Raw genomic sequence first — 27,359 nt, forward strand, 5'->3', positions numbered from 1 at the left:
TAAAGGAAAGATAATAAAACTGACTAGAGTGGAGAGTTAGGAATTAACTACATAATTTCAGAAATTTTAATGAAATAGGTTTCTTTCTATTATTAAGTGCAGATATTTAGATATTTATATGTCAAGCGACAGTTAGACATCTTCAGAAAATATGAATGTAAAATTAAGTTGAAAAAATTTACGTGTTATAAAAATAAGTTAACCATCCCTGGCCTCTTGTAATATCAGGGTAGTTTCTCTTAACATCAGTCCTTAGAAAAATCTCACTGTGATGCCAAGTCACATTTAGACAGAAATTCCAGTCCTTTTAAGGAAAAAACAGAACTGGAAATGGCCATTTCTATTTCTCCTCTAGAAAAAAAAAAAAAAATACTGTCAGGTGGATTCTCTTTTCCTTTCATGTGCTTGTTTCCCCTTCATTTGTTCATCAAATCAGTTGTCGCTCGTAAGTAAGCAAACTCTTCATGGATGGTTAACTTCTTGTCAAGTGTTTCCATGCATGATGATGAAAAATAATAGTTAGGTTTGCATTCAACCTTTGAGTTGGATCAAACTCGATTTGTAATGCAAAAGAGCATTATAATTAAACCTCCTAGGCACTTTAATCAGTTGTTTAGAAAACAACACCATATATAGAAACATAATTCAATTTGTTCAACAATTATCTATTAAAAATCTAAATTCCAGGTACCATGTTAAGTCCAGATAATGCAAAGATGAATAAAATAAAACCCCACCCCATGCATCTCACTGTGTAGTGCAGAAGAGGGACAGATAAACAATGTGGTACATTTTCTCCTTTACTGGCTCTTTTGTAAGCTTGCCTTCCTTTGTCAATTCCTTGAATATGAACTTTCTTTAGAGTGTTTGTCTCTGACCCTTTTCAGATCTTACACATTCACTTCAGATAACCTCATACGTGCCAGTTGTTTCAAGTACCAACTATTAAGTGATTTCTAAATCTGTATCTTTGCCCAGACCTTGCCTGACTCCAAACTCTTACAACAAATGTATACCTGCTGCTAGTAAATTTAACATGACCAATATTAAACTTATTTTCTTTACTTCTACAATACTCATTTCCTCTACGTCCTCTTGAATCTGTCCCTTGTTTGCCATCCCCACTGCTATCATTTTAATTTAGGTCTTTATTATTAACTTCCTGGATTATTGTAAAGGCTTCCCTCCCCCAATTAGCATCTTTACATCCATTTTCCAATTTCATACCAAAGTAATCTGTTCAAATTTGATATTAACGTTCCTGCATACAACTCTTCAGTAGTATTCCTCATAACCTCCAGATAAAATTCAAACTCCTTGATATGTCATTAAGGCCCTTTATAATTGGCCACTATGTATTCTTTCTTTTCTGACTTTATTGAGGCATTATTACTAAATTAAAATTGTGTATATTTAGGGTATACAACATGATGATTTAATATACATATACATTGTGAAATAATTACCATAATGAAGCTAATTAATACATCTACCACTTTATAGTTACTCTGTGTATGTGTGAGTATGGTGAGAATACTTAAGATTTACTCTTTTAGCAAATTTCAAGTATACAATACAGCATTATTAACTACAGTCACCATGCTGTACTTACTTTAGATACCCAGAATTTATTCATCTTATAAATGAAAGTTTATACCCTTTGACCAACATCTCCCCATTTTGCCAGTACATGTTTTTTAAGATTAAGCTTAAGAAGCTCTCCTCCATGAAGACATTTCTGGTGTCCACTTCTCCCTTTCCCTAGCTGGGTTAAGTATCCTTCCTCCATGTCCCCATAGCACTTTGTTCATTTGTTTTATAATAGAAATGACTGACATATTTGATCACTCTCTCTTATAAATGCCCTAATAAACAACATGGGTATAAAAAGCTGAGTGATCTAAATGTGAATCACTATAAATTGAATTTTGAGTCATATGTGGCCTGTAATTCTCTTACTCAAGATAAGCAATTTCTCCCCAGAAAAAAGATTAGAAACTCATTCTCACTATACTTTAAATGTTATCTTTTCCAAGGATGTTTGCATTTTAATGAGCAAACCTTCATAGTTCATTTTGATTTCAACTAGATGCACCTCTAACTATTGAATTTCATAGGGGTGAGGAGGACTGAAAGGCCTTCACAGTTCTCTGAAATCCCAAATATTTTGCCTCTGCAAATACTCTGACACCTACAATTATAGAAACCTGTAGAGGAAAGCCCATGTTTCCTAAGAGAGATCCAGAACCACTGAATCTATGAGGCAGTTTGCTACTGTAGGATCTCTAAAATTACTTTTTATATGTCTGTGAAGGTTCAACAATAATCCCAGAAAACTAAGAATAAATCATGTATACAGAAGTGCTGGTAGTGATGCTCTCAAGGTCATATATTTAGGGTAACTCTGTGAAGGAATGTTACAATATAATGTATTAAATGCTTATAATATTACAATAAGAAGGTAACTTGGAGATCAGGTAGTCTCTCTTACTTTAAAGACAAAGGAATTTAGGACCAAAGAGGTGTAATAATGTTCTTAGAGTTAGACAAATTGTTATGATTAAAAACAACTAGAACCTAGGATTCTTGACTCCTAGTCTACTGTTCATTCCATTATAGCAGAATACGTCTCAAATCAGTATGAAAATTATTCTTCTAAAGTAAGTGCCTAGATGTGTAAAGTGTATTGTTTGTTTGTTTTAATCTATTTTGACTACAGGTGAATTTTCTATTGTCTCTGGTCTGCCCTTTAGCATATCTACTATTTTCAGCTCCTATCTGCAAGCAAGGCCTTTGAGGAGCAAGTGCTCCACTGATTATAAATACCTTACTTTGGTTTCTTGGGAGAGGAATACCAGTAGAAGATAATATTTGCAAGACTACCATTTATGATTCATCTTTGCTTATAAAATACATGACATGAACACATTACAAATTCACACTTGGTACAGTACTAGCTACTGAAAGGCAGATTAAAATATTCTAGAATTCCCTGTAATCCCCAATATCGTTCAGTTAACAATGGAAAAACTATAATCTTTGAATAGAAAGGATTCTGCTTTCTTAGGAGCATTACTTTATAAGCGCTAGGCTTTTTTTTAAGATTTCATGACCAAAGACTTTGGCATCGCTGACCTCAGTTCTTTGTATTTCCACAAAAGACTTAAGCAATTCTAGACGAGGAAGCTTTAAGTTTACTGAACTCAGTTTAAAGCAGTGAAGTATCCTTTTTAGAATATTGACCACAACAGAGGTAGTTCTCCCTGTCTCTGACCTAAAGCAAGATATATTCATAATATATTTTAGAAGAAAAAAATATATATGAAAATATATAATGATATGCATAGAAGGAGGTATGAAATAGGTAGATTAGTCTACCTGATTGTGACATAGGAATAATTCGGCCAGCATTATAGGTCTGATTCCTCTGTGAGTTAATTTTACTCAATTGGGTAACTATAAAAATAACTCCCCCACACAAGGGGGCTTTATGAGTGCCTAAACAGTCATAATATCTAGTTGAGAAGTTACTGCTGCCTGGCTCCTTTTCTAAAACCACGTGCCCAAAGTTTATTCAACACTAATACTTGGGCTCCACCTACGGGCAAAGAGAAGAGATGGTTTAACATCTATCTAAATATTTCTATGTATGCAAGAGAGACTGCCCCATGTGATAAAGTAATTTGCAGCACTACTATATACTCTTTAAGTTCCAAAGTCAATCATTGAATGAAATGTAATATTGACTGTTTGGAAGAGCTATCCGTTGTCTAATCCGTGAATCCTACTGAGATATATGGATATAGTTGCTGCTGTAACAGAGGGGTGTACCTAACATTTATTCCTTCAGTTCTCAAGTATTTGCTGCCAGCTGGGAGCCCTTACCATTTTCTAATCAATTGCGTATTTCTCTTCAAATCCTTTCCCTTGCCTTAGGCTTTTAGAAAAAAACTTGAAGTAATGCACGTTTTTCTCTTTGAAGAGACATAAGTTCTGCTGGTAGGTTAACTTGATAACAACTCCAAAAGCAGAACTAATCCAGTAGGGATCTAATTTACCTTAAAGATAGAAATCCCTATATTTAGCGTGAGTACAAAATAAAAATCTGGCCAATTTTCTATTACTATATTTATATTGATAACCTTAAGCATGAAGCTGTTCTTTCTTTCCAGATGAAATGTTTTATTTTTCTTTCCAAGATATTTTAAAGATCTATAAAGACCAGATGGTATATGTGTGCTTCAAATATGACTTTTCTTGACTCTTCTATATATAGTTGTATGGTAAAATGAGAGAAATATTCTTCTTTTTAAAAAAATCTCTTATTCTTGCCCTTTAAAAAATAAGTTTACTGAAATACAATTCATATACAGTATAATTCACCCACATAAATTATACAGTTCAGAAGTTTTTAGTATATTCACAGATATGTTCAGCCATCACCACAGTCAGTTTTAGAACATATTCATCACCTCAAAAAGAATCCCCATCCCCTTTAGCTATCATCCTCCTCCTATCCCCACAGCCCACCATTCAGCCTTAAGCAACCATTAGCCTACTTTCTATCTCTATGGATTTACCTATTCTGGACATTTCACATAATGGGATCATATAATATGTGGTCTTTTATTACTGGCTTTTTCTACCTAGCATAATATTTTCAAAGTTCATCCATGTTGTAACATGTATCAGTATCTCATTCCTTTTTTAAATATTACTGTAGTAAAAAAAAAGCATATAACATAAAATGTATCATCTTAGCCATTAGAGTTCAGTGGCATTAAGTACATTCACATTGTTGTGAAACATATCTCCAAAATTTTTTCATACTGGATACCTGAAACTCTTTACCATTAAACAACAACTCCCTTTTTCCTCCTCATCCCAGCCCCTGGTAACCACCACTCTACTTATTATTGCTAATAATTTGACTACATTAGATATGTTATATAAGTGCAATCATGCAGTATTTGTCTTTTTGTGGCTAGCTTATTTCACTTAGTATAGTGTCCTCAAGGTCTGTTGTGCCATGTGACAGTATTTAGATATATACACCACATTTGTTAATCCATTCATCTGTTGGTGGACATTTGGGATGCTTCCAACTCTTGACTATTATGAATAGCCGTACTATATGAACATGGGTGTACCAATATCTCTTCAAGACCCTGCTTTCAGTTCTTTGGGATATATACTCAGAAGTGAGATTGATGAATCATATCTGTTTTTAATTTTCTGAGGAAACTTCTGTTTTCCATGCTGGTTGCACTATTCTACAATCCTACCAACATTACATAAGGATTCCAATTATTCTACATTCTCATCAACACTTTTTATTTTCTGATTTTTTGATAGTAGCCAATTTATGGGTGTGGGATGATATCTCACTGTGATTTTGATTTGCATTTTCCTGATAATTAGCGATGTTGAGCGTCTTTTCATATGTTTATTAGCTATTCATACCTCTTTGGAGAAATGTCTATTCAAGTCCTTTCCCATTTCTAAATATTTTTTAATTTTAGTTAATTTGTAATGTTCTGTTAGTTTCAAGTGCACAACAAAGTGATTCAGATATATATATATAGATATAGATATATATATATATATATTCAGATATGTGTGTATGTATTCTTTTTCAGATTCTTTTCCATTATAGGTTATTAAAAGATATTGAGTATAGTTCCCTTTGCTATATAGTAGGTCCTTGTTGTTTACCTGTTTTATGTATAGGAGTGTGTATACGTTAATCCCAAACTCCTAATTTATCTCTCCCCCCACCCGCTATCCCCTTTGGTAGCCATAAATTTGTTTTCTATGTGACTCTATTTTGGTTTTGTAAATAAGTTTATTTGTATCATTTTTTTAGAGTCCACATATAAGTGATATCATATGATATTTGTCTTTCTCTGAATGACTTACTTCACTTAATATGATAATCTCTAGGTCCATCCATGTTGCTGCAAATGGCATCATTTCATTCTTTTTTAAGGCTGAGTAATATTCCATTGTGTATATACACCACTTCTTTATCCACTCATCTGTTGATGGACATTTAGGTTGCTTCCATGTCTTGGCTATTATAAATAGTGCTTCTGTGAATATTGGGGTGCATGTATCTTTTCTTTTTTTTCTTTTTTTAATCAGTCATCAATTTTATACACATCACTTTATACATGTCAATACCAATCGCCCAATTCAGCACACCACCATCCCCACCCCACCGCAGTTTTCCCCCCTTGGTGTCCATACGTTTGTTCTCTACATCTGTGTCTCAACTTCTATCCTGCAGACCGGTTCATCTGTACCATTTTTCTAGGTTCCACATACATGCGTTAATATACGATATTTGTTTTTCTCTTTCTGACTTGCTTCACTCTGTATGACAGTCTCTAGATCCATCCACGTCTCAACAAATGACTCAATTTCGTTCCTTTTTATGGCTGAGTAATATTCCATTGTATATACGTACCACAACTTCTTTATCCATTCGTCTGTTGATGGGCATTTAGGTTGCTTCCATGACCTGGCTATTGTAAATAGTGCTGCAATGAACATTCGGGTGCATGTGTCTTTTTGAATTACGGTTTCCTCTGGGTATATGCCCAGTAGTGGGATCGCTGGGTCATATGGTAATTCTATTTTTAGTTTTTTAAGGAACCTCCATATTGTTCTCCATAGTGGCTGTATCAATTTACATTCCCACCAACAGTGCAAGAGGGTTCCCTTTTCTCCACACCCTCTCCAGCATTTGTTGTTTGTAGATTTTCTGATGATGCCCATTCTAACAGGAGTGAGGTGATACCTCATTGTAGTTTTGATTTGAATTTCTCTAATAATTAGTGATGTTGAGCATCTTTTCATGTGCTTCGTGGCCGTCTGTATGTCTTCTTTGGAGAAATGTCTATTTAGGTCTTCTGCCCATTTTTGGATTGGGGTGTTTGTTTCTTTTAATATTGAGCTGAATGAGCTGTTTATATATTTTGGAGCTTAATCCTTTGTCTGTTGATTCGTTTGCAAATATTTTCTCCCATTCTGAGGGTTGTCTTTTCGTCTTGTTTATGGTTTCCTTTGCTGTGCAAAAGCTTTGAAGTTTCATTAGGTCTCATTTGTTTATTTTTGTTTTTATTTCCATTACTCTAGGAGGTGGATCAAAAAAGATCTTGCTGCGATTTATGTCAAAGAGTGTTCTTCCTAAGTTTTCCTCTAAGAGTTTTATAGTGTCCAGTCTTACATTTAGGTCTCTAATCCATTTTGAGTTTCTTTTTGTGTATGGTGTTAGGGAGTATTCTAATTTCATTCTTTTACAGGTAGCTGTCCAGTTTTCCCAGCACCACTTATTGAAGAGACTGTCTTTTCTCCATTGTATATCTTTGCCTCCTTTGTCATAGATTAGTTGACCATAGGTGCGTGGGTTTATCTCTGGGCTTTCTATCTTGTTCCATTGATCTATGTTTCTGTTTTTGTGCCAGTACCATATTGTCTTGATTACTGTAGCTTTGTAGTATAGTCTGAAGTCAGGGAGTCTGATTCCTCCAGCTCCGTTTTTTTCCCTCAAGACTGCTTTGGCTATTCGGGGTCTTTTATGTCTCCATACAAATTTTAAGATGATTTGTTCTAGTTCCGTAAAAAATGCCATTGGTAATTTGATAGGGATTGCATTGAATCTGTAGATTGCTTTGGGTAGTAGAGTCATTTTCACAATGTTGATTCTTCCAATCCAAGAACATGGTGTATCTCTCCATCTGTTGGTATCATCTTTAATTTCTTTCATCAGTGTCTTATAGTTTTCTGCATACAGGTCTTTTGTGTCCCTAGGTAGATTTATTCCTAGGTATTTTATCCTTTTTGTTGCAATGGTAAATGAGAGTGTTTCCATAATTTCTCTTTCAGATTTTTCATCATTAGTGTATAGGAATGCAAGAGATTTCTGTGCATTAATTTTGTATCCTGCAACTTTACCAAATTCATTAATTAGCTCTAGCAGTTTTCTGGTGGCAGTTTTAGGATTCTCTATGTATAGTATCATGTCATCTGCAAACAGTGACAGTTTTACTTCATCTGTTCCAATTTGTATTCCTTTTATTTCTTTTTCTTCTCTGATTGCCATGGCTAGGACTTCCAAAACTATGTTGAATAATAGTGGTGAGAGTGGGCATCCTTGTCTCGTTCCTGATCTTAGAGGAAATGCTTTCAGTTTTTCACCATTGAGAATGATGTTTGCTGTGGGTTTGTCATATATGGCCTTTATTATGTTGAGGTAGGTTCCCTCTATGCCCACTTTCTGGAGAGTTTTTCTCATAAATGGGTGTTGAATTTTGTCAAAAGCTTTTTCTGCATCCATTGAGATGATCATATGGTTTTTATTCTTCAATTTGTTAATATGGTATATCACATTGATTGATTTGCATATATTGAAGAATCCTTGCATCCCTGGGATAAATCCCACTTGATCGTGGTGTATGATCCTTTTAATGTGTTGTTGGATTCTGTTTGCTAGTATTTTGTTGAGGATTTTTGCATCTATATTCATCAGTGATATTGGTCTGTAATTTTCTTTTTTTGTAGTGTCTTTGTCTGGTTTTGGTATCAGGGTGATGGTGGCCTCATAGAATGAGTTTGGGAGTGTTCCTTCCTCTGCAATTTTTTGAAAGAGTTTGAGAAGGATAGGTGTTAGCTCTTCTCTAAATGTTTGATAGAATTCACCTGTGAAGCCATCTGGTCCTGGACTTTTGTTTGTTGGAAGATTTTTAAGACTTTTTTTTTTAATTAATTTATTTATTTTTGGCTGTGTTGGATCTTCGTTTCTGTGCAAGGGCTTTCTCTAGTTGTGGCAAGTGGGGGCCACTCTTCATCGCGGTGCACGGGCCTCTCACTATCGCGGCCTCTCTTGTTGTGGAGCACAGGCTCCAGATGCGCAGGCTCAGTGATTGTGGCTCACGGGCGTAGTTGCTCCACGGCATGTGGGATCTTCCCAGACCAGGGCTCGAACCCGTGTCCCCTGCATTGGCAGGCAGATTCTCAACCACTGCGCCACCAGGGAAGCCCTGTTGGAAGATTTTTAATCACAGTTTCAATTTCATTACTTGTGATTGGTCTTTTCATATTTTCTGTTTCTTCCTGGTTCAGTCTTGGGAGGTTATACCTTTCTAAGAATTTGTCCATTTCTTCCAGGTTGTCCATTTTATTGGCATAGTGTTGCTTGTAGTAGTCTCTTAGGATGCTTTGTATTTCTGTGGTGTCTGTTGTAACTTCTCCTTTTTCATTTCTAATTTTATTGATTTGAGTCCTCTCCCTCTTTTTCTTGATGAGTCTGGCTAATGGCTTATCAATTTTGTTTATCTTCTCAAAGAACCAGCTTTTAGTTTTATTGATCTTTGCTATTGTTTTCTTTGTTTCTATTTCATTTATTTCCGCTCTGATCTTTATGATTTCTTTCCTTCTTCTAACTTTGGGTTTTGTTTGTTCTTCTTTCTCTAGTTTCTTTAGGTGTAAGGTTAGATTGTTTACTTGAGATTTTTCTTGTTTCTTTAGGTAAGCTTGTATAGCTATAAACTTCCCTCTTAGAACTTCTTTTGCTGCATCCCATAGGTTTCGGATCATCGTGTTTTCATTGTCTTTTGTCTCTAGGTATTTTTTGATTTCCTCTTTGATTTCTTCAGTGATCTCTTGGTTATTTAGTAACGTATTGTTTAGCCTCCATGTGTCTGTGTTTTTTACGTTTTTTCCCTGTAATTCATTTCTAATCTCATAGCGTTGTGGTCAGAAAAGATGCTTGATATGATTTCAATTTTCTTAAATTTACTGGGGCTTGATTTGTGACCCAAGATGTGATCTATCCTGGAGAATGTTCCGTACGCACTTGAGAAGAACGTGTAATCTGCTGTTTTTGGATGGAATGTCCAATAAATATCAATGAAATCTATCTGGTCTATTGTGTCATTTAAAGCTTCTGTTTCCTTATTTATTTTCATTTTGGATGATCTGTCCATTGGTGTAAGTGAGGTGTTAAAGTCCCCCACTATTACTGTGTTACTGTCAATTTCCTCTTTTATAGCTGTTAGCAGTTGCCTTATGTATTGAGGTGCTCCTATGTTGGGTGCATATATATTTATAATTGTTATATCTTCTTCTTGGATTGATCCCTTGATCATTTATCTAGTGTCCTTCCTTGTCTCTTGTAACATGCTTTATTTTAAACTCTATTTTATCTGATATGAGTATTGCTACTCCAGCTTTCTTTTGATTTCCATTTGCATTGAATATCTTTTTCCATCCCCTCACTTTCAGTCTGTATGTGTCCCTAGGTCTAAAGTGGGTCTCTTGTAGACAGCATATATATGGGTCTTGTTTTTGTATCCATTCAGCAAGCCTGTGTCTTTTGGTTGGAGCATTTAATCCATTCACATTTAAGGTCATTATCGATATATATGTTCCTATGACCATTTTCTTAATTGTTTTGGGTTTGTTTTTGTAGGTCCTTTTCTTCTCTTGTGTCTCCCACTTAGAGAAGTTCCTTTAGCATTTGTTGTAGAGCTGGTTTGGTGGTTCTGAATTCTCTTAGCTTTTGCTTGTCTGTAAAGCTTTTGATTTCTCCATTGAATCTGAGTGAGATCCTTGCCGGGTAGAGTAATCTTGGTTGTAGGTTCTTTCCTTTCATCACTTTAAGTATATCATGCCACTCCCTTCTGGCTTGTAGAGTTTCTGCTGAGAAATCAGCTGTTAACCTTATGGGAGTTCCCTTGTATGTTATTTGTCGTTTTTCCCTTGCTGCTTTCAATAATTTTTCTTTGTCTTTACTTTTTGCCACTTTGATTACTATGTGTCTTGGCGTGTTTCTCCTTGGGTTTATCCTGTATGGGACTCTCTGCACTTCCTGGACTTGGGTGGCTATTTCCATTCCCATGTTAGGGAAGTTTTCGACTATAATCTCTTCAAATATTTTCTCTGGTCCTTTCTCTCTCTCTTCTCCTTCTGGGACCCCTATAATGCGAATGTTGTTGCGTTTAATGTTGTCCCAGAGGTCTCTTAGGATGTCTTCATTTCTTTTCATTCTTTTTTCTTTAGTCTGTTCCGCAGCAGTGAATTCCACCATTCTGTCTTCCAGGTCACTTATCCGTTCTTCTGCCTCAGTTATTCTGCTATTGATTCCTTCTAGTGCAGTTTTCATTTCAGTTATTGTATTGGTCATCTCTGTTTGTTTGTTCTTTAATTCTTCTAGGTCTTTGTTAATCATTTCTTGCATCTTCTCAGTCTTTGCCTCCATTCATATTCCGAGGTTCTGGATCATCTTCACTATCATTATTCTGAATTCTTTTTCTGGAAGGTTGCCTATCTCCACTTCATTTAGTTGTTTTTCTGGGGTTTTTTCTTGTTCCTTCATCTGGTATATAGCCCTCTGCCTTTTCATCTTGTCTATCTTTCTGTAAATGTGGTTTTTGTTCCACAGGCTGCAGGATTGTAGTTTTTCTTGCTTCTGCTGTCTGCCTTCTGGTGATTGAGGCTATCTAAGAGGCTTGATGGGGGGCTCTGGTCACATGTATCTTTTCGAATCAGAGTTTTCTCTGGATATATGCCCGGGAATGGGATTGCAGGATCATATGGTAACTCTTATTTTTAGTTTTTTAAGGAACCTCCATGCTGTTCTCCACAGTGGCTGCACCAATTTACATTCCAACCAACAGTGTAATTGGGTTCCTTTTTCTCCACACCCTCTCCAGCATTTATTATTTGTAGACTTTTTAATGATGGCTATTCTGACTGGTGTGAGATGATACTTCATTGTAGTTTTGATTTGCATTTCTCTAATAATTAGTGATATTGAGAATCTTTTCATGCACCCATTGGCCATCTGTATGTCTTTTTTGAAGCAACGTCTATTTAGGTCTTCTTCCCATTTTTTGATCGAGTTGTTCAGTTTTTTTTTTTTTTATATTAAGCTGTATGAGCTGTTTTTATATTTTGGAAATTAATCCCTTGTCAGTAGCATCATTTGCAAATATTTTCTCCCAATCCATGGCTTGTCTTTTTGTTTTGTTTTTGGATTCCTTTGCTGTGCAAAAGCTTTTAAGTTTAATTAGGTCCCATTTGTTTATTTTTCTTTTTATTTCCATTACTCTAGAAGATGGATCCAAAAAAAATATTGTTGTGATTTGTGTCAAAGAATGTTCTGCCTGTGTTTTCCGCTAGGAGTTTTATAGTATCTGATCTTACATTTAGGTCTTTAATCCATTTTGAGTTTATTTTTGTATATGGTGTTAGAGAATGTTCTAACTTCATTCTGTTACAAGTGGTTTCCCAGCACCACTTATTAAAGAGACCATTTTCTCTCCATTGTATATTCTTGCCTCCTTTGTTGTAGATTAATAGACCATAAGTGTGTGGGTTTATTTCTGGGCTTTCTATCCTGTTCCATTTATCTATAAGTCTGTTTTTTGTGCCAGTACCATAGTGTTTTGATTACTGTAGCTTTGTAGTATAGTCTGAAGTCAGGGATCTTGATTCATTTGGCTCCGTTCTTCTTTCTGAAGGTGGTTTTGGCTATTTGGGGTCTTTTGTGTTTCCATACAAATTTTTCAATTTTTTGTTCTAGTTATGTGAAAAATGCCATTGGTAATTTGATAGGGATTGCATTGAATCCATAGATTGCCTTGGGTAGTATGATAATTTTAACAATATAGATTCTTCCAATCCAAGAATACGATATATCTTTCCATCTGTTTGTGTCATCTTCAGTTTCTTTCATCAGCGTCTTACAGTTTTCAGAGTACAGTCTCTTGCCTCTTTAGGTAGGTTATTCCTAGGTATTTTATTCTTTTTGATGTGATGGTTTCCTTAATTTCTCTTTCTGATCTTTCATTGTTAAGTGTATAGACATGCAACAGATTTCTGTATATTAATTTTGTATCCAGCAACTATACTGAATTCATTGATGAGCTCTAGTAGTTTTCTGGTAGCATCTTTAGGATTTTCTATGTATAGCATCGTGTCATCTGCAAACAATGACAGTTTTACTTCTTTCCCAGTTTGGGTTCCTTTTATCTCTTTTTTTTTCTCTGATTGCTGTGGCTAGGACTTCCAAAACTATGTTGAATAAAAGTGGCCAGAGTGGTCATCCTTGTCTTGTTCCTGATCTTAGAGGAAATGCTTTCAGCTTTTCACCATTGAGTGTGATGTTAGCTGTGGATTTCTCATAGATGGCCTTTATTATGTTGAGTTGTTCCCTCTGTGCTCACTTCTGGAGAGTTTTTATCATAAATGGATGGTGAATTTTATCAAAAACTTTTTTCTGCATCTGTTGAGATAATCATATGGTTTTTATTCTTCACTTTGTTAATGTGGTGTATCACATTGATTGATTTGCAGATATTGAAAAATCCTTGCATCCCTGGGATAAATCCCACTTGATCATGGTGTATGATCCTTTTAATGTATTGTTGGAGTCAGTTTGCTAGTATTTTCTTGAGGATTTCTGCATCTATGTGCATCAGTGATATTGGCCTGTAATTTTCTTTTTTTGTGCTATCTTTGTGTGGTTTCGGTATCAAGGTGATGGTGGCCTCATAGAATGAGTTTGGAAGTGTTCCTTCCTCTGCAATTTTTTGGACTAGCTTCAGAAGGATGGGTGTTAACTCTTCTTTGATCATCTTTACGATGATTACCATGAACACTTTCTCGGGTAGATTGACTATCTCCACATCATTTAGTTCTTCTTCTGGGGTTTTATCTTGTTCTTTTGTCTGAAACATCTTCCTCTGTTGCTTCATTTTGTCTCAATTGCTATTTGTATTCTTATGTATGTGGTAGATTGGTTACGTTTCTTGACCTTTGAGAAGTGGCCCTCTGTAGGAGATGTTCTATGTGTCCCAGCAGTGCACTCCCTTCTTGTCACCCAAGGGCCAGGGGCCAGCTGGTCAGTATCTGGCCTTTGTTCGTGGACTCGATCTGCAGGCTGCAGGACTGTAGTTTTCTTGCCTCTGGTGTCTGTCCCCTGGTAGATGAGGATGGTCTAGAGGTTTGTGCAGGCTTCCTGGCAGGAAGAGTCGGTGCCTGCCCCCTGGTGGGTGGAACTGGGTCTTGGTCTTCTGGGGGGCAGAGCCATGCTTAGGGATGTGTCTAGAGATGGCTGGGGGCTCAGGAAGTCTTTAGGCAGCCTGTCTGCTGATGGGTGCAGCTGTGTCCCTATCCAGTTTGTTGTTTGGCCTGAGGCATCCCAGCACTGAAGCCTACATGCTGTTGGTGGGGCCAGGTCTTGGTGGCAAAATGTCAGCCTCCAGGAGAGCTCACACAGATGAATCCTCCCGGATATGTCCGCCACCAGTGTCTCTGTCCCCAGGGTGGGCTATAGCCACCCCTTGCCTCCCCAGGATACCTTCCAAGACGAGCAGGTACGTCTGGCTCAGGCTCCTATCAAATTACTGCTTTTGCCTTTAGTCCTGGCGTGTGTGAGATTTTGTGTGTGCCCTTTAAGAGTGAAGTCTCTCTAACACAACACTGTGAAGCAATTACACTCCAATAAAGAGGTATTAAAAAAAAAAAAAAGAGTGAAGTCTCTATTTCTCCCAATCCTGTGGAGCTCCTGCAATCAAGCCCCACTGACCTTCAAAGCCAAGTGCTCTGGGGGCTCCTATTCCTGGTGCCTTTCCCACTTTTAATCAGGTTATTAGATCTGTTTGTTTTTGAGTTGTAGGATTTCTTTATGTATTCAGGAGATTAACCCCTTATCAGATATATGATTTGCAGATATTTCTCCCATTTTGAAGTTTGCCTTTTCACTCTGTTGTTAGTATCCTTTGGTGCACAAGAGTTTTTAAGTTTGATGTTGTCCCCTGTGTCTATTTTTGCTTTTGTTGCCTGTGCTTTTGTTGTCATATTCAAGAAATCATTGCCAAATCCAATGTCATGAATCCTTTCCTCAATGTTTTCTTCTAAGAGTTTTATAGTTGTTGGTTTTACATTTAGGTCTTTAATCTTTTTTGAGTTAAGTTTTGTATATGGTGGAAGATAAAAGAGTCCAGCTTCATTCTTTCGAATGTGGCTATCCAGTTTTCCCAACATCATTTTTTGAAAAGGTTATCTTTTCCCCATTGAGTGGTCTTGATATCCTTGTCAAAGGTCATTTGACCATATACGTGAGCGTTTATTTCTGGACTCTCTATTCTATTCCATTTGTATTAGACAGAGTTCTCCAGAGAAACAGAACCAACAGAATATATATAGGAAGAGATTTATTATGAGGAATTGACTCACATGATTATGGAGGCTGAGAAGTCCCATGATTTGCCATCTGCAAGCTGGCAACCCAGGAAAGCTGGTGTTATAATTCCAGTCCAAGTCCAAAAGGCTGCAAACCAAGGGAGTTGATATAAAGCCCATCCAAGGGCAAGAGAAGACCAACGTCCCAGTTCAAACAGGCAGGCAGAAAGCAAAAGGGACAATTTTTTTCCTCCACCTTTTTGTTCTATTCAGATGCCCAATGGATAGAATGATGCCACCCACAATGGGGAGGGCGATATACTTTATTGATTCCACCAATTCAAGCACTAATCTCATCTGGAAAAACTCTCACAGACACACCCAGAAATAATGTTTAATCTAGGTATCTCATGGCCAGTGAAGATGACACATAAAATTAACTATCAAACCATTGGTCTATTTGTCTGTCTTTATGCTAGTGCCACTCTGTTTTTCTTACCGTAGCTTTGTAATATGTTATAAAATCAGGAAGTGTGAGTCTTACAACTTTGCTTTCTTTATAATCGTTTTGGCTGCTTGGGGTCTCTTGAGATTCCATATGAATTTTAGGATGAATTTTTCTATTTCTGCAAAAAATGCCATTTGCATTTTTATTGAGATTACATTGAATCCATAGGTGGCTTTGGATGGCATGGGCACTAAGAATATTATGTCTTTCAATCCATGAACAAAGGATGTCTTTCCATTTATTTGTATCTTCTTTATAATTTCTTTCAGCAATGTTTTATAGTTCCCATTATTACCTCACTCCTTTTTATGGCCAAGTAATATTTCATTTTATGTGTATACCATGTTTTATTTATCCATTCATCAATTGATGGACTGTTGGATTGTTTCCATCTTTTGACTGTTAATGAATAATGCTGCAATTAGTATTTGTGTACAGGTTTTTGCATGGGCATATGTTTTCATTTCTCTTGGATTTGCCCTTGCCTTTTAAGAAGAACTGAATTTAAATAATAGCAGAGACTCCTCTGGAAATCTAGGCTGCTAAAAGTCATTTTAAATATAACCTGTATTTGTTGCTTTGATTAGCCATAAATGAAAAATACAGTTCTCTTTCTTCAGAAACTTAAGAAACCAAACACACACTTTTCTCACACTCACCACCTTGAGAACTCTTACACACAATTTTGCAAATACTTGCTGATATATTACTAACTGAATATACAAGAGTAGTATTCAAAGGGGCAATAATCAAGGAGAACCTACTATCTTAAATGGGGTCTTGAAATAGGTGATAGACATTTATTGATAACAAAAAGGAAGATGATAGTCCAGGTTTAGGCAAGTCATGACTGTAAGCATGGAGGTGAGCATCCATTACACACAAAAAAAGCGACTTGCTTAGAGGAGTCTAAGTGGGAAATAATGAGAGTAGAAGTTAGCAAGATGTCCTTCTCCATTTTATGTATTCTCTGGATGAAGTTGGTTGTATTTGATTGATGTGACCTTTTTCTCTATTTACCTGACATTTCTTTCCCTCCTTAGTTCTAATCATCAATGCACTCAATCATTGATTCAGTCATTCAACAAACATTTACTGGGTGCCTTTTAAGTATCAAGCACTGTGCTTGGTACTGGGGATACAATGATGGGTGAGATATGCTGTGACAACAAGGAATCCACAACCTGATGGAGAAGTCAAGATAGTTTCACAAACAACTGTAATGTAATGTGGAAAGTGTACCATAACAGAGGGATACAAATGTTTTAAGAATATGAAGACTAAGTACAATCCCTCCAAACCATTCTGTATCTTGTCACTAGGCAAGTTCATAAAAAGTTCCATTATCTCTGAAGAGACTTAAACACTGCTGGGAGGTTAACTTGAAGTCATCACTCTGCTTAAAAATCCTACATTGGATTCCCCTTTTCATAAGATTAAGTTTAAACTCCCTCTATCCTGCTTCTGTTGTCTAAAATGCCCCCTCCTTTCTCCTACTTGGTTCTTACTTCAAACTGTAAAACTCAGCATAGATACCCCATGTAGGAAGATTTTCTTGATGTTCCACAAATTGTTGGTTAGGTGGTTTTTTCTGTATGCTTCCGATATTGCCCTGATCATATATCTGTCACTGCCCATATCATACTATCCTGTAATCATATTTTTATTCCATACCCCCTTTCTCACATGCACTGTTACATGTGAATTCCTTGAGGAAATCAGCCAGGTCTTACTAGTATTTTTGTCCCCAGTGTCTAGCATATAGTAGGTTCCCAGTGTTTGATGAATGGATAAATAAATCGGTCAGTGAACTAACTTTTCCTGTTTAGAGACAGAAGACCAAAGACATGACATCTGAGCTGAAACTTAAAGGTTGCCTAAGGTTCACTAGGGGGAGAAAAGAAGAAGGAAAAAAGGTATTCCTGTCCAAGGCAACATTATTTGCAATGGCATAGAAATAAGAAAAAGCCCACCATGTTTAAAATGTGGCAAATCATTCTTTGTATCAGAAACTGGACACTTGTCAGAAATAAAGCTCAATCTCAGTATAAACATTTTCCAAATTACACTAGGCAAGTCTTATGCTAGCACTACAGAATTCTTAAAATAGGATCTGTGTATTATTTTGTAGCCTAATGAAGCTTGGGTAGATTGTAGCATTTAAATAACTCACTTATAGGATGTAAAAAAAAGGGAACCTCCTCGTACACTGTTGGTGGGAATGTAAATTGATACAGCCTCTGTGGAAAATAGGATGGAAGTTTCTCAAAAAACTAAAAACAGAACTACCATATGACCCAGCAATTTCACTTCTGGGTGTATATCCAAAAAAGCAAAAACACTAATTTGAAAAGATACATGCACCCCAGTGTTCGTGGCAGCATTATATATGATTGCCAAGATATGGAAGCAGCCTAACTGTCCATCAGGAGATGAACAGATAAAGAAGATGTTACACACTCACACACAAACACACACACACACACACGCACACACACACACACACTCTGGACCACTACTCAGCCATAAAAAAGAATGAAATTTTGCCATTTGCAGCAACATGAATAGACTTGGAGGGCATTATGTACGCTAAGTGAAGTAAGTTACAGAAAGACAAATACTGTGTGATATCACTTATATTCAGAATCTAAGAAATACAACAAATTAGTGAATATAATAAAAAAGAAGCAGACTCACAGATGTAGAGAACAAGCTAGAGGTTACCAGGGTGGGGAGGAAAGAAGGAAGGGGCAAGTTAGGGGTAGGGGAGTAAGAGGTACAAATTATTAGGTATAAAATCAGCTACAATCATATATTATACAACATGGAGAATATAGCCAATATTTTGTAATAACTATAAGTGGAGTATAACCTTTAAAAACTGCAAACCACTATATTGTACACCTGTAACTTATAGAACATTTAAAGCAACTATACGTCAATAAATAATTAAATAAACTCACTTATTCTTGTCATATGTACATCTTCTCAATCCAAAGTTATTATTTGAGCCTCGTCAGATTTGAGGGCTATTTTTTAGTGTTTATGTGTATGGTAGGATGGGGGTAGGGGGTCAATTATTATTGGAAACTTACAGAACAAAGTTTTTGCTTTAGTTTCCAGAATCTAATTTTGTCAAATTATGATTGAGTAGACTCTATACCTTAGGAACCCTCCAGAGTGGAATTGCACAGTAAGATACATGAGTAACTCAGGCATTAAAGGGAGAAATCAAGTCAGCTGATACTCTTTTCTCTAAATTGGCTGTCAATGAGAGCTTAGTTAACTTATGTTAAGCCACTACAATATCTACAGCTGTCAGTATTAACAGTCTTTCAAACTTAGCATACTAAGTGTTCAACCTCTTTCTTTCTGGAATACAGGAATAAAAAGAGCCATGATGGGCATGTATCACTGCTCTTGGGCTACTGGCAAGGACTTAGGAAGGAAAAATAACATGTGCTAGCTGTTGATGCCATCCGTTCTTTGTAGTTTTTTGTGGTGGTGGTAGCACATACATAAAATAAGATTTACCATTTTAATTGTGTTTAACTGTACAGTTCAGTGACATTAAATACATTTACATTATTCTGCAGCTATCATTACCATCCATCTCCAAAACTTTTTCATCTCCCCACACTGAAACTCCATACTCATTAAAAAATAACTTCCTATTCCTCCCTCTCCCCAGCCCATGGCAACCACCATTCTACTTTTTGATACTATGACTTTGAGTTTGAATAGTCTGATTACCTCATATAAATGGAATCATACAATATTTGTCCTTTTGTGACTGGCTTATTTCACTTATTTTCACTTATTTTATAATGTCTTCAAGTTTCATCCATATTATGGCATATGTCAGAATTTCCTTCCTTTTTAAGGCTGAATAATATTCTTATATGTATATACTACATTTTGTTTATCCATTCATCTGTCAGTAGGCACTTGGGTTACTCCCACTTTTTGACTACTGTATTGTGAATAATGCTGCTATAAAAATAGTGCACAAATATCTGTTCAAGTCTCTGCTGTTAATTCTTTTGAATATATACCTAGAAGTGGAATTACTGGATTATATGGTAATTCTATGTTTAATTTTGAGGAATCACCTTGTAGCTTTTTTAAATGTCAGGGAAACAGAGGAAGAGCAGTACATGGAGAGTATGTAGCTATTGCCATTGTAGTAATGATTGACGCTCTAAGATCTAAATTTCAATCCTACCTTAGCCACCTGTGAAATATATGACCTTGGATAAGTTACTTACCCTGTTTAAACTTCTCTTTTTTCATCTGTAAAATGAATATAATAATGCTTTACTAGATTTTTGTAAGGATTAAATGAGATTATATATGTATATGATATTACTTAGTAACTTATAAAATGCTATATAAACATATACTAGATTAACTGGACCAGCTGCCAAAAAAACTCAGCCCTGGTGCTATATTTGATTATTAACCACTGTTACTGAGCTATTCCAAATCCCAGAAAATTATTCTCTTAGGATCTGAACTGGCATAGCACTTATATTTTCATTCACCACGCCAGACCAGAATAGTTTCAGATAAGGAGCTACCCCAGGTAGTTTATTGTGACCCTGGGCAGATGCCATGGGGCTCACTACCAGAGACTACCTTATAGCTTCAGGTTCATTTGGGAGTTAATGTTGTATATATGAATACAAACCAGACCCTCTGGTCCTACCACTTCCCTGGTCTTACAAAGTATGGTCCATAGCTACAGAATAGCTTCAACCTCCTGGGAGTACCTACAGCTAGAATCTGCTAAGAAGTTCTCCCTTCCAATTCAGGTGTCACTTTCCTTAAAAAGAAAGAGTCAATATCACTATCACTGTGGATCAGAGTACAAAAGTTTTAAATCTGTCTGTCCTTACTTCCTTGTCCTGGAATCTGGAAACCAGAGGCTCTAGGTGGCTAAGAAGGACAAAGCTAAAAACAAAAAAGAAACAAACAAAGACTCATCTAGCTCTGGAAACAATGGAATTTTCTAAATCTATACAAACATCTTATGTAAATCAATTCTATATTACTTGTAGTCTTTGTAGTGAAGCTTGATTTTTTTTTCCTCCTCCTCTTCTTCCTTCTCTATCTCCTATTAATTATTCTGTTACTTCTTTAAAATAATAACAATAGTAATAATAATAATAATAAGGACAGATTCTGACTAGAGGATTTAAGGAATTGGTCATGACTCTTGAAACTTTTATTCTTTTTGGCACTAAATCAAACTCCTGAGCTGTAACCAAATGTGATTGTCATCCAGAGTGGATGAATAGTGGTTTGAATAGTCACTTCACACAATAGGTCACTGGTGCTCTTCTTATAGTCACTAATTTTTTTAGGTTAATAAAGCCAAAAGTTTGGCTAAAGTTAAATAGAATGATAAGGAAGCTCCTTTCTTTTCTTTACTTTTCTCTTCTAAAGGAAAAAAGCTCTAAAAATTACTTGTGATCATTGTAGAAAACTTGGAAATTTTCAGAAAATTATAGCAAAGGGTATAAAATTATACATAGTTCTAACATACTGCAGTAAACAAATACTTTATATTTTCATGTATGCCTTTCCCATCTTTTTCTATTGCTCTATATACATATATCTTAACATAGTTAGGATTATACATTATATGTACAGCTCTGCATGTTTTTAAAATGTATGTCATAAGAATTTTCCTGTGTCAGTGAATATTTTTCAAAAATATTACTTTAGCCTGTATAATATTTTATCATAAGGATACATCATTGTCTGTTTAAATTTCTGTATTGTTAAACTTATGATTTCTTTCCATTTCTCACTAATGTAAGCAACTCTGAAATAAACATGTACAGAAAGATTTATCCATTTTCTTAAGATAGATTTCTAGAAGTGAAATTACTGGGTCAATGACTATGACTGTTTAAGAATTTACTTTTTAAAGAAAATCGTCTTTGGATTGTTAAAGGATTAATGACACATCAACTTGAACACATCTTTGATGACTGTGTAGCTACTCATATTCAAATAATCCCTGCAAGCATTGCTATTAATTGACTGAATCTTAATCTTTTATTTCAGACACTAGGATGCATCTCTTCCTTCTGTCGCCTATTCCTTGGGATAGAAATCAGGAAATCTGACTGAGCCCTTATACAAGCCTTGTCAGACAAGTACATATGTCCATCTTGTTTAGGACTACCTGTTTAACCCACTGCACTTAACATCCATATTTTCCTTCTTTTCTCTTACAGATGGAATGGGGCGAGTCCTTGCTCAAGATGTATATGCAAAAGACAACCTACCCCCGTTCCCAGCATCAGTAAAAGATGGCTATGCTGTCCGAGGTAAATATTTTGGCTTTCTTGAGTATCAACATACTCACATGGTAATTTTTTTTTTTTCCGGATTTTTGGCTCAGCCCAGGTACCTAATGACTATTACATCTATTTCCCCCTTGGTTGTCAAAATAATTTTATTCACAGATAACAATGTTAACCTATACCTATATATTTTCCAGCACAATCTTGATTAAAACTTTTCGGTGACAGTACTATAGTTACTTGAAAATTCTTACTTACAAATAAATATATAGAGGTTGATAAAGACACTGTATCATGATTTATTCTTTCGGCCTCTACACATACTAGATGGCAGACAGTCTTGGTCTGGAAGTCCAAATGTTTTCCAGTTGAAAACATCTATATGGTCCAAGAAAGAAGGGCAAACTCCCAACACCAGGGATAAAGTGGGGAAGTTTTTTTCTCCTGCTTTAAACTCAAACATCAATAAGGGCTTCATAGAAAGCAAGCATGAGGGAAACCTCTAATTCCCTAGAAGATTCCATATTTCAAGGCTCTGAAGCCCCAGATGGTACCAGCAGCTTATGCCTTTAGAGTTGCCTGGGATTGCATAAAGCTCAAAAGCAAATATGAAATAGCATTTGCCTGCCTAAAGTCCAATCTACGAAAGAACCCAAAATGAAAATGCAACTGAATTGCCTAGAAACTATTATTGGTTATTAACTCAAGGCTGGTTATCATTGAAGAAATGTCTAAAAACATTTCCCAGTTTATCAGAGCTGCTAAGAAGGCCAATTCCTTTGTAATGGTCATTTATGGAGTCCCTTACTTGATTTTTTGGTTTTGGATTTTTTTTTACTCTATCTAGCTATTAAAATAATTTCCTCTTTCTTGTAATTAAATACATTCATTGACCTCCTCCGTGTTCCATTGCCATCTCTTAGCAGTATCTTTCTCTGTTGGAGACAGTAGAACAAATGGTTAAGATTATGGACTTTGAGTGATAAAAAAGTGAGTGATAACAAAGTAAGAGTGATCTGGGTTCTAGCACCAGTTCCATCTATGTAACTTTGAGCAAATCACTTAAACTTTTTGAGCCTTGGTTTTCTCATCTATAAAATGGTGATAATTATAACAGTATTTATCCCAACAGGTTATTGTGAGAATTAAGTGAGACTGTAGAAGGCCTTAAAGTATATGGCAAACACACACACACAAAAAAGCACTCAATAGTTGTTTTTTTAATGTTTAATAATAGTACCTATTATTACTATTATTATTACTTTTTTATTTTTTTATTATTATTATCACATTTTCTTAAAACATCTCTGAAAAAAGGATAACACTTATCTAAACTGTTATTCTTATAAAATGGTGGAGAGATTAATTCCTACTAGTGTATTCTTTCTCAGGAAACTGTCTTAAATGCACCTCATTCGGCTCTATCTCACAAATTAGAGTATTTCTGAAAATATAAATAACAAATCCCCAATGCCTCCTATGTTTTCTCTTCCAAATTCATTTCTTCTATAGTGTTTATTATAATGAATATTATCCAGAAAGAAAATTATTTTAGTCTTCTGATAGCCTCACTGGCTCTTGTTTCTTATTCCCTCTAAAATGTAAATTCTGTTTGAACTTACAATTGGTAGCCATATTGGATTGCTATGAAATGATGAATTCTTACTTCCAGAGTAGAACAAACAACTACAGCAGGTGAAACACCAAAAGGACAAGAAAGTCTATTTTTTATATTCTCAGTAATGTAAAGTAAGAGAAAGTGAGAAAATAAATTATATTAGGCAGAATTATTCTGAAACAGAAAGTTGTTCGGTGATTTTTAGATGAGGTAGCAGCAGCTCAATAAAAAGAAACTATTGCTTTTAGCTTTTCTAGTTAGCCCATGTGAGCCAGGAAAGAGCCTTTCTGCAACTGTAGAATCTATCAAAGAAATTTACATATAAAATTACTATTTAGTATATCATATTTATTCTTTTGTTTTAGAGTGGTGGTGTTTTTAGTTATTTCACACACATACGCAGACACACACACACACACACACACACACACACACACACACAAACATTTAAAATGACATCTCACGGTATAAAATGTTCAACAGATAAGCCACCATGCAGCTAATTCACATTATTTCTTTCCTGTGAAACGTTGCTAGTTCTCTAAGATATGGAATGTATAACAGAGACATAACACATAACAGATAACCATCATGGATATAGTTAAATTTCAAAGTAGGAATGACTGGTTAATTATGATCAACATCATAATTAAGGCAGCAGAAGTCATCAGTGAACAAAAAGGCATGGTCTTAGTCTTTTCTGTGTTATAATACCAACCCCAGGCAGTGTTTTGGTAAAGAATATCCTTGAGGCTATTGTTGTGGCTTTCTACCTCTGTACTTTGTATACCTTCTTCTCTCCACCCCTTCTTCCTTTACTCCCATTCCTTTCTCCCCACTCCCTTTATTCTCCTTGTTTTTCTTCTCCTCTGCCTTTGCCTTAGGCCTTCCAGTAATAACCAGTGGCACCTGTGAGCATTGCTAACCCTCTAGGTGTAAAGAGGTTGCTAACGTGCTCTGGATCACTAAGCATTAGCCAGTATCCTTCAGAAACATGTGGGATACAACTCCAAACCAGTTGGAGGATCACTTACTTTAAGGTATGTGGGTTGAAAAATCAAGACAGTAACAAATAGCTGAAGAAATAAGAAATAGGAACAGCTTTTAAAAAATAAGAAAGAATAGAGTATAAAGAAGACAGGAATCAAGTGATGATGATGTAAACTAATAAACCTAAAACTACATCAGGAGGGAATGAATTTGAATGATGAAAGCAGAGAAAAGAAAATGAAAGTAGCATTTACCAGTTAGAAGCAATACAATAGTTTTATTCATATTTTTGAAGAGTTATTTCTCCCTTCACACTGATTAAGCCAACCATCTTCTTGATGCATTCACATGCTCCTATAGAGATGTGGGTGCCCATTGTCTCACAATTGCTTCTGAGATGTTAATAAAGGTAAAAATATCTCAGAATACCAAATTCACTCTCTTGAAAATGTTCAATTTTAAAGGTTTATCACTTCAGAATTAGTTTTGGGATTATTTAAGAAAAGGGAAAATTATAAACAAGTCAATAATTATTTTGAGAACCATGTACAACAAACAATTCTGGAAAATTATATTAAGAGAAATCCTTGCCATTTAGGTTAAGTAAATATTAAAGCTTTTTCTTTTATACATTCTGATTAAATACATGCTTATGGAAAATACAGAAAATCAAAAAGAACATTTTAACCCATTATCTCACTGTCTAGCTACTATGAACATTTTGTTGTACTTCCTTCCAGTGTGTGAAAACGCATACTAAAATTCGGTATAACCTTTTTTATTTTGAGCTAATTCTTATTCTGTCACAAAAGTCATGTTTTAGAGTTTCTGTTTTGTCCATTTAAATCCTGTTTGGCCATAGCTGGTTTTCCAACTCATTTGACAGCCAATGGCCTTCCACTGTAGGACACTTTGGATGAAAAAGAAAGCCTTATGATATAGGAGTATTACTCATGTGAGCAGAGAGATAATTTGGAATAATTAAGTTAATCCCAAAAAGCTTAAAATAATGTATTTAAGGAAATAATATATCTTTTCCCAATACTAACAATATATGGGCATTTTTCTCCTGGAAGATGATGGTAAAGAATATAAAATGCCTTCTCATTCATCTGTTCTACTCCTTGCTCCCTGCTTTCCAGGCAGCAGATTTAAAATTCCAAACAACTCACCTGATTTAATCCCTCAGTATAACTGCAGCAAGTATTAATCCTGTTGTGCTAGTCTTGTCACCTACCCTTGCCAACACTCCAAACTCATTCTACAATGTTAATTTTAGTATACACATAAATATCAATACTATTACCGTGTTGCCTATCATCCACTCTTAGACAGTTTGGTTCCATAATTAGAGATAAACAAAATCTTAGTCCCTCTGCCTTATTCCTCTGTTGAAGAATAGAGGTGGCTAGGACCTCTGAAAGTTATGCTATCTATGGCCTCTGTTTATTCAGTCCTAACATGGAAACGATGAGGCTTTTGTTACTGAAAATAAGTGAATAGCTATAAAGGATTTCAAGAGATTTAAAGAGAGCTCCCACATGGCTGGAAAATGAAAATGAGGGATAATTCTAGGGCAAATGGCTTGAGGATGATCATTTTCTATACATTGCCACAATGAATAGTTATCTAATGGTATCAATTTTATATCAAATGATATAATCAGAAATCTTCAAATAAAGACTAAAAGTGTTTTCTGGACATTAAAAAGGTGGAAGTGGGAGCAGTTTCAGGGTCTAGCATTAAGCATTATACAGTGCATTTGCTGTTAGGATTTGGTTTATATTGCTTTTATCTCTTCCTTCAAATTAAATTCTACAGTTACAAAACAGAAAAGAAAACTTATTAACGGAAATGCCAGAATTAGTGGGGGGAAAGAGTCTAAGCCTTTACAGAAATCCTTGGAATCCATCCATCTTTTCTAATGACGTACTGTGGCTTACTTAATTTCTTTCCAAGCTTTAGCTTCATCTGCCACTGTACCTCCACTTCTGCCCCCTCCCACCCAAGCTGGTAGAATTCATCTTGAAAATGGCAACTTTTCTTTTACCTGTCTCTTTAATAGATATTTTAAAATAAATATCGGTAAGTTAGGTACCGATTGATCATTACTTTTCTGTCTTTATAATAAATAGTTAGCCTTGGTGTTGATGTAAAATCAGGACTTCTGTTGTAGTTCACTAATTTTTTATTTCTTAAGTTTTCTCTTAGTCTGAATTTGTCTGTATTCCGTTCAGTCTTACAGTGCTCTGCTCCTCAGAAAGGGTAGTCCATGAACCAGCTGCATAAGCATCAGCTTGTTAGAAATGTAGAACCTCAGGGCCTGTCCCAGACCTACTGAATCAGAATCTGTATTTTAACAAGATCTCCAGGTGATTTCTATGCACATTAAGGGTTGAGAAGCACTGTTATAAGGGAAATGGTAAAAATGACTCTTCCATTGGTGCCAGGGACTTTCTATAATGTTGGTTGACTGAGCCTTCCTTAGCTAGCAATATAGCGGCATGTTTCCCAGGTGGAAATTTTCAGGGCAAAGTGGAGAACATAGTTAAAGTGAGACATATTCTCTCCCCAGTCAGTGTACCTTCCTTGGCAACAAAGCATCTTGCTTCTTAGAATCACTTAAAGGCTCTTTCAGTTGTTGGTCTCCCTGACACTCTATACCAATCTTGCCCTGGATTATCTCTAGCCACTCATTATATAATGACATTTGTTTGGAGCATTTGTGCAGAAC

The 27,359-nt window shown here is 35.7% G+C and overlaps 1 protein-coding gene across 7 annotated transcripts in view; it reads left to right on the forward strand.

Annotated features, from left to right (window-relative positions):
- The window catches only part of GPHN (gephyrin), a 634,333-nt gene that overhangs the window by 510,431 nt on the left and 96,543 nt on the right, over positions 1–27,359 (forward strand). For all 7 annotated transcript variants that reach the window (XM_007184311.3, XM_057543176.1, XM_007184307.3 and 4 more), the window contains one exon: positions 21,949–22,041. In XM_007184311.3, the coding sequence (XP_007184373.1) occupies positions 21,949–22,041 (93 nt within the window). The remainder of the gene's footprint in view (positions 1–21,948; positions 22,042–27,359) is intronic.

Source organism: Balaenoptera acutorostrata, chromosome 3 (assembly GCF_949987535.1).
Source record: "Balaenoptera acutorostrata chromosome 3, mBalAcu1.1, whole genome shotgun sequence".
Lineage (NCBI taxonomy): Eukaryota > Metazoa > Chordata > Mammalia > Artiodactyla > Balaenopteridae > Balaenoptera > Balaenoptera acutorostrata.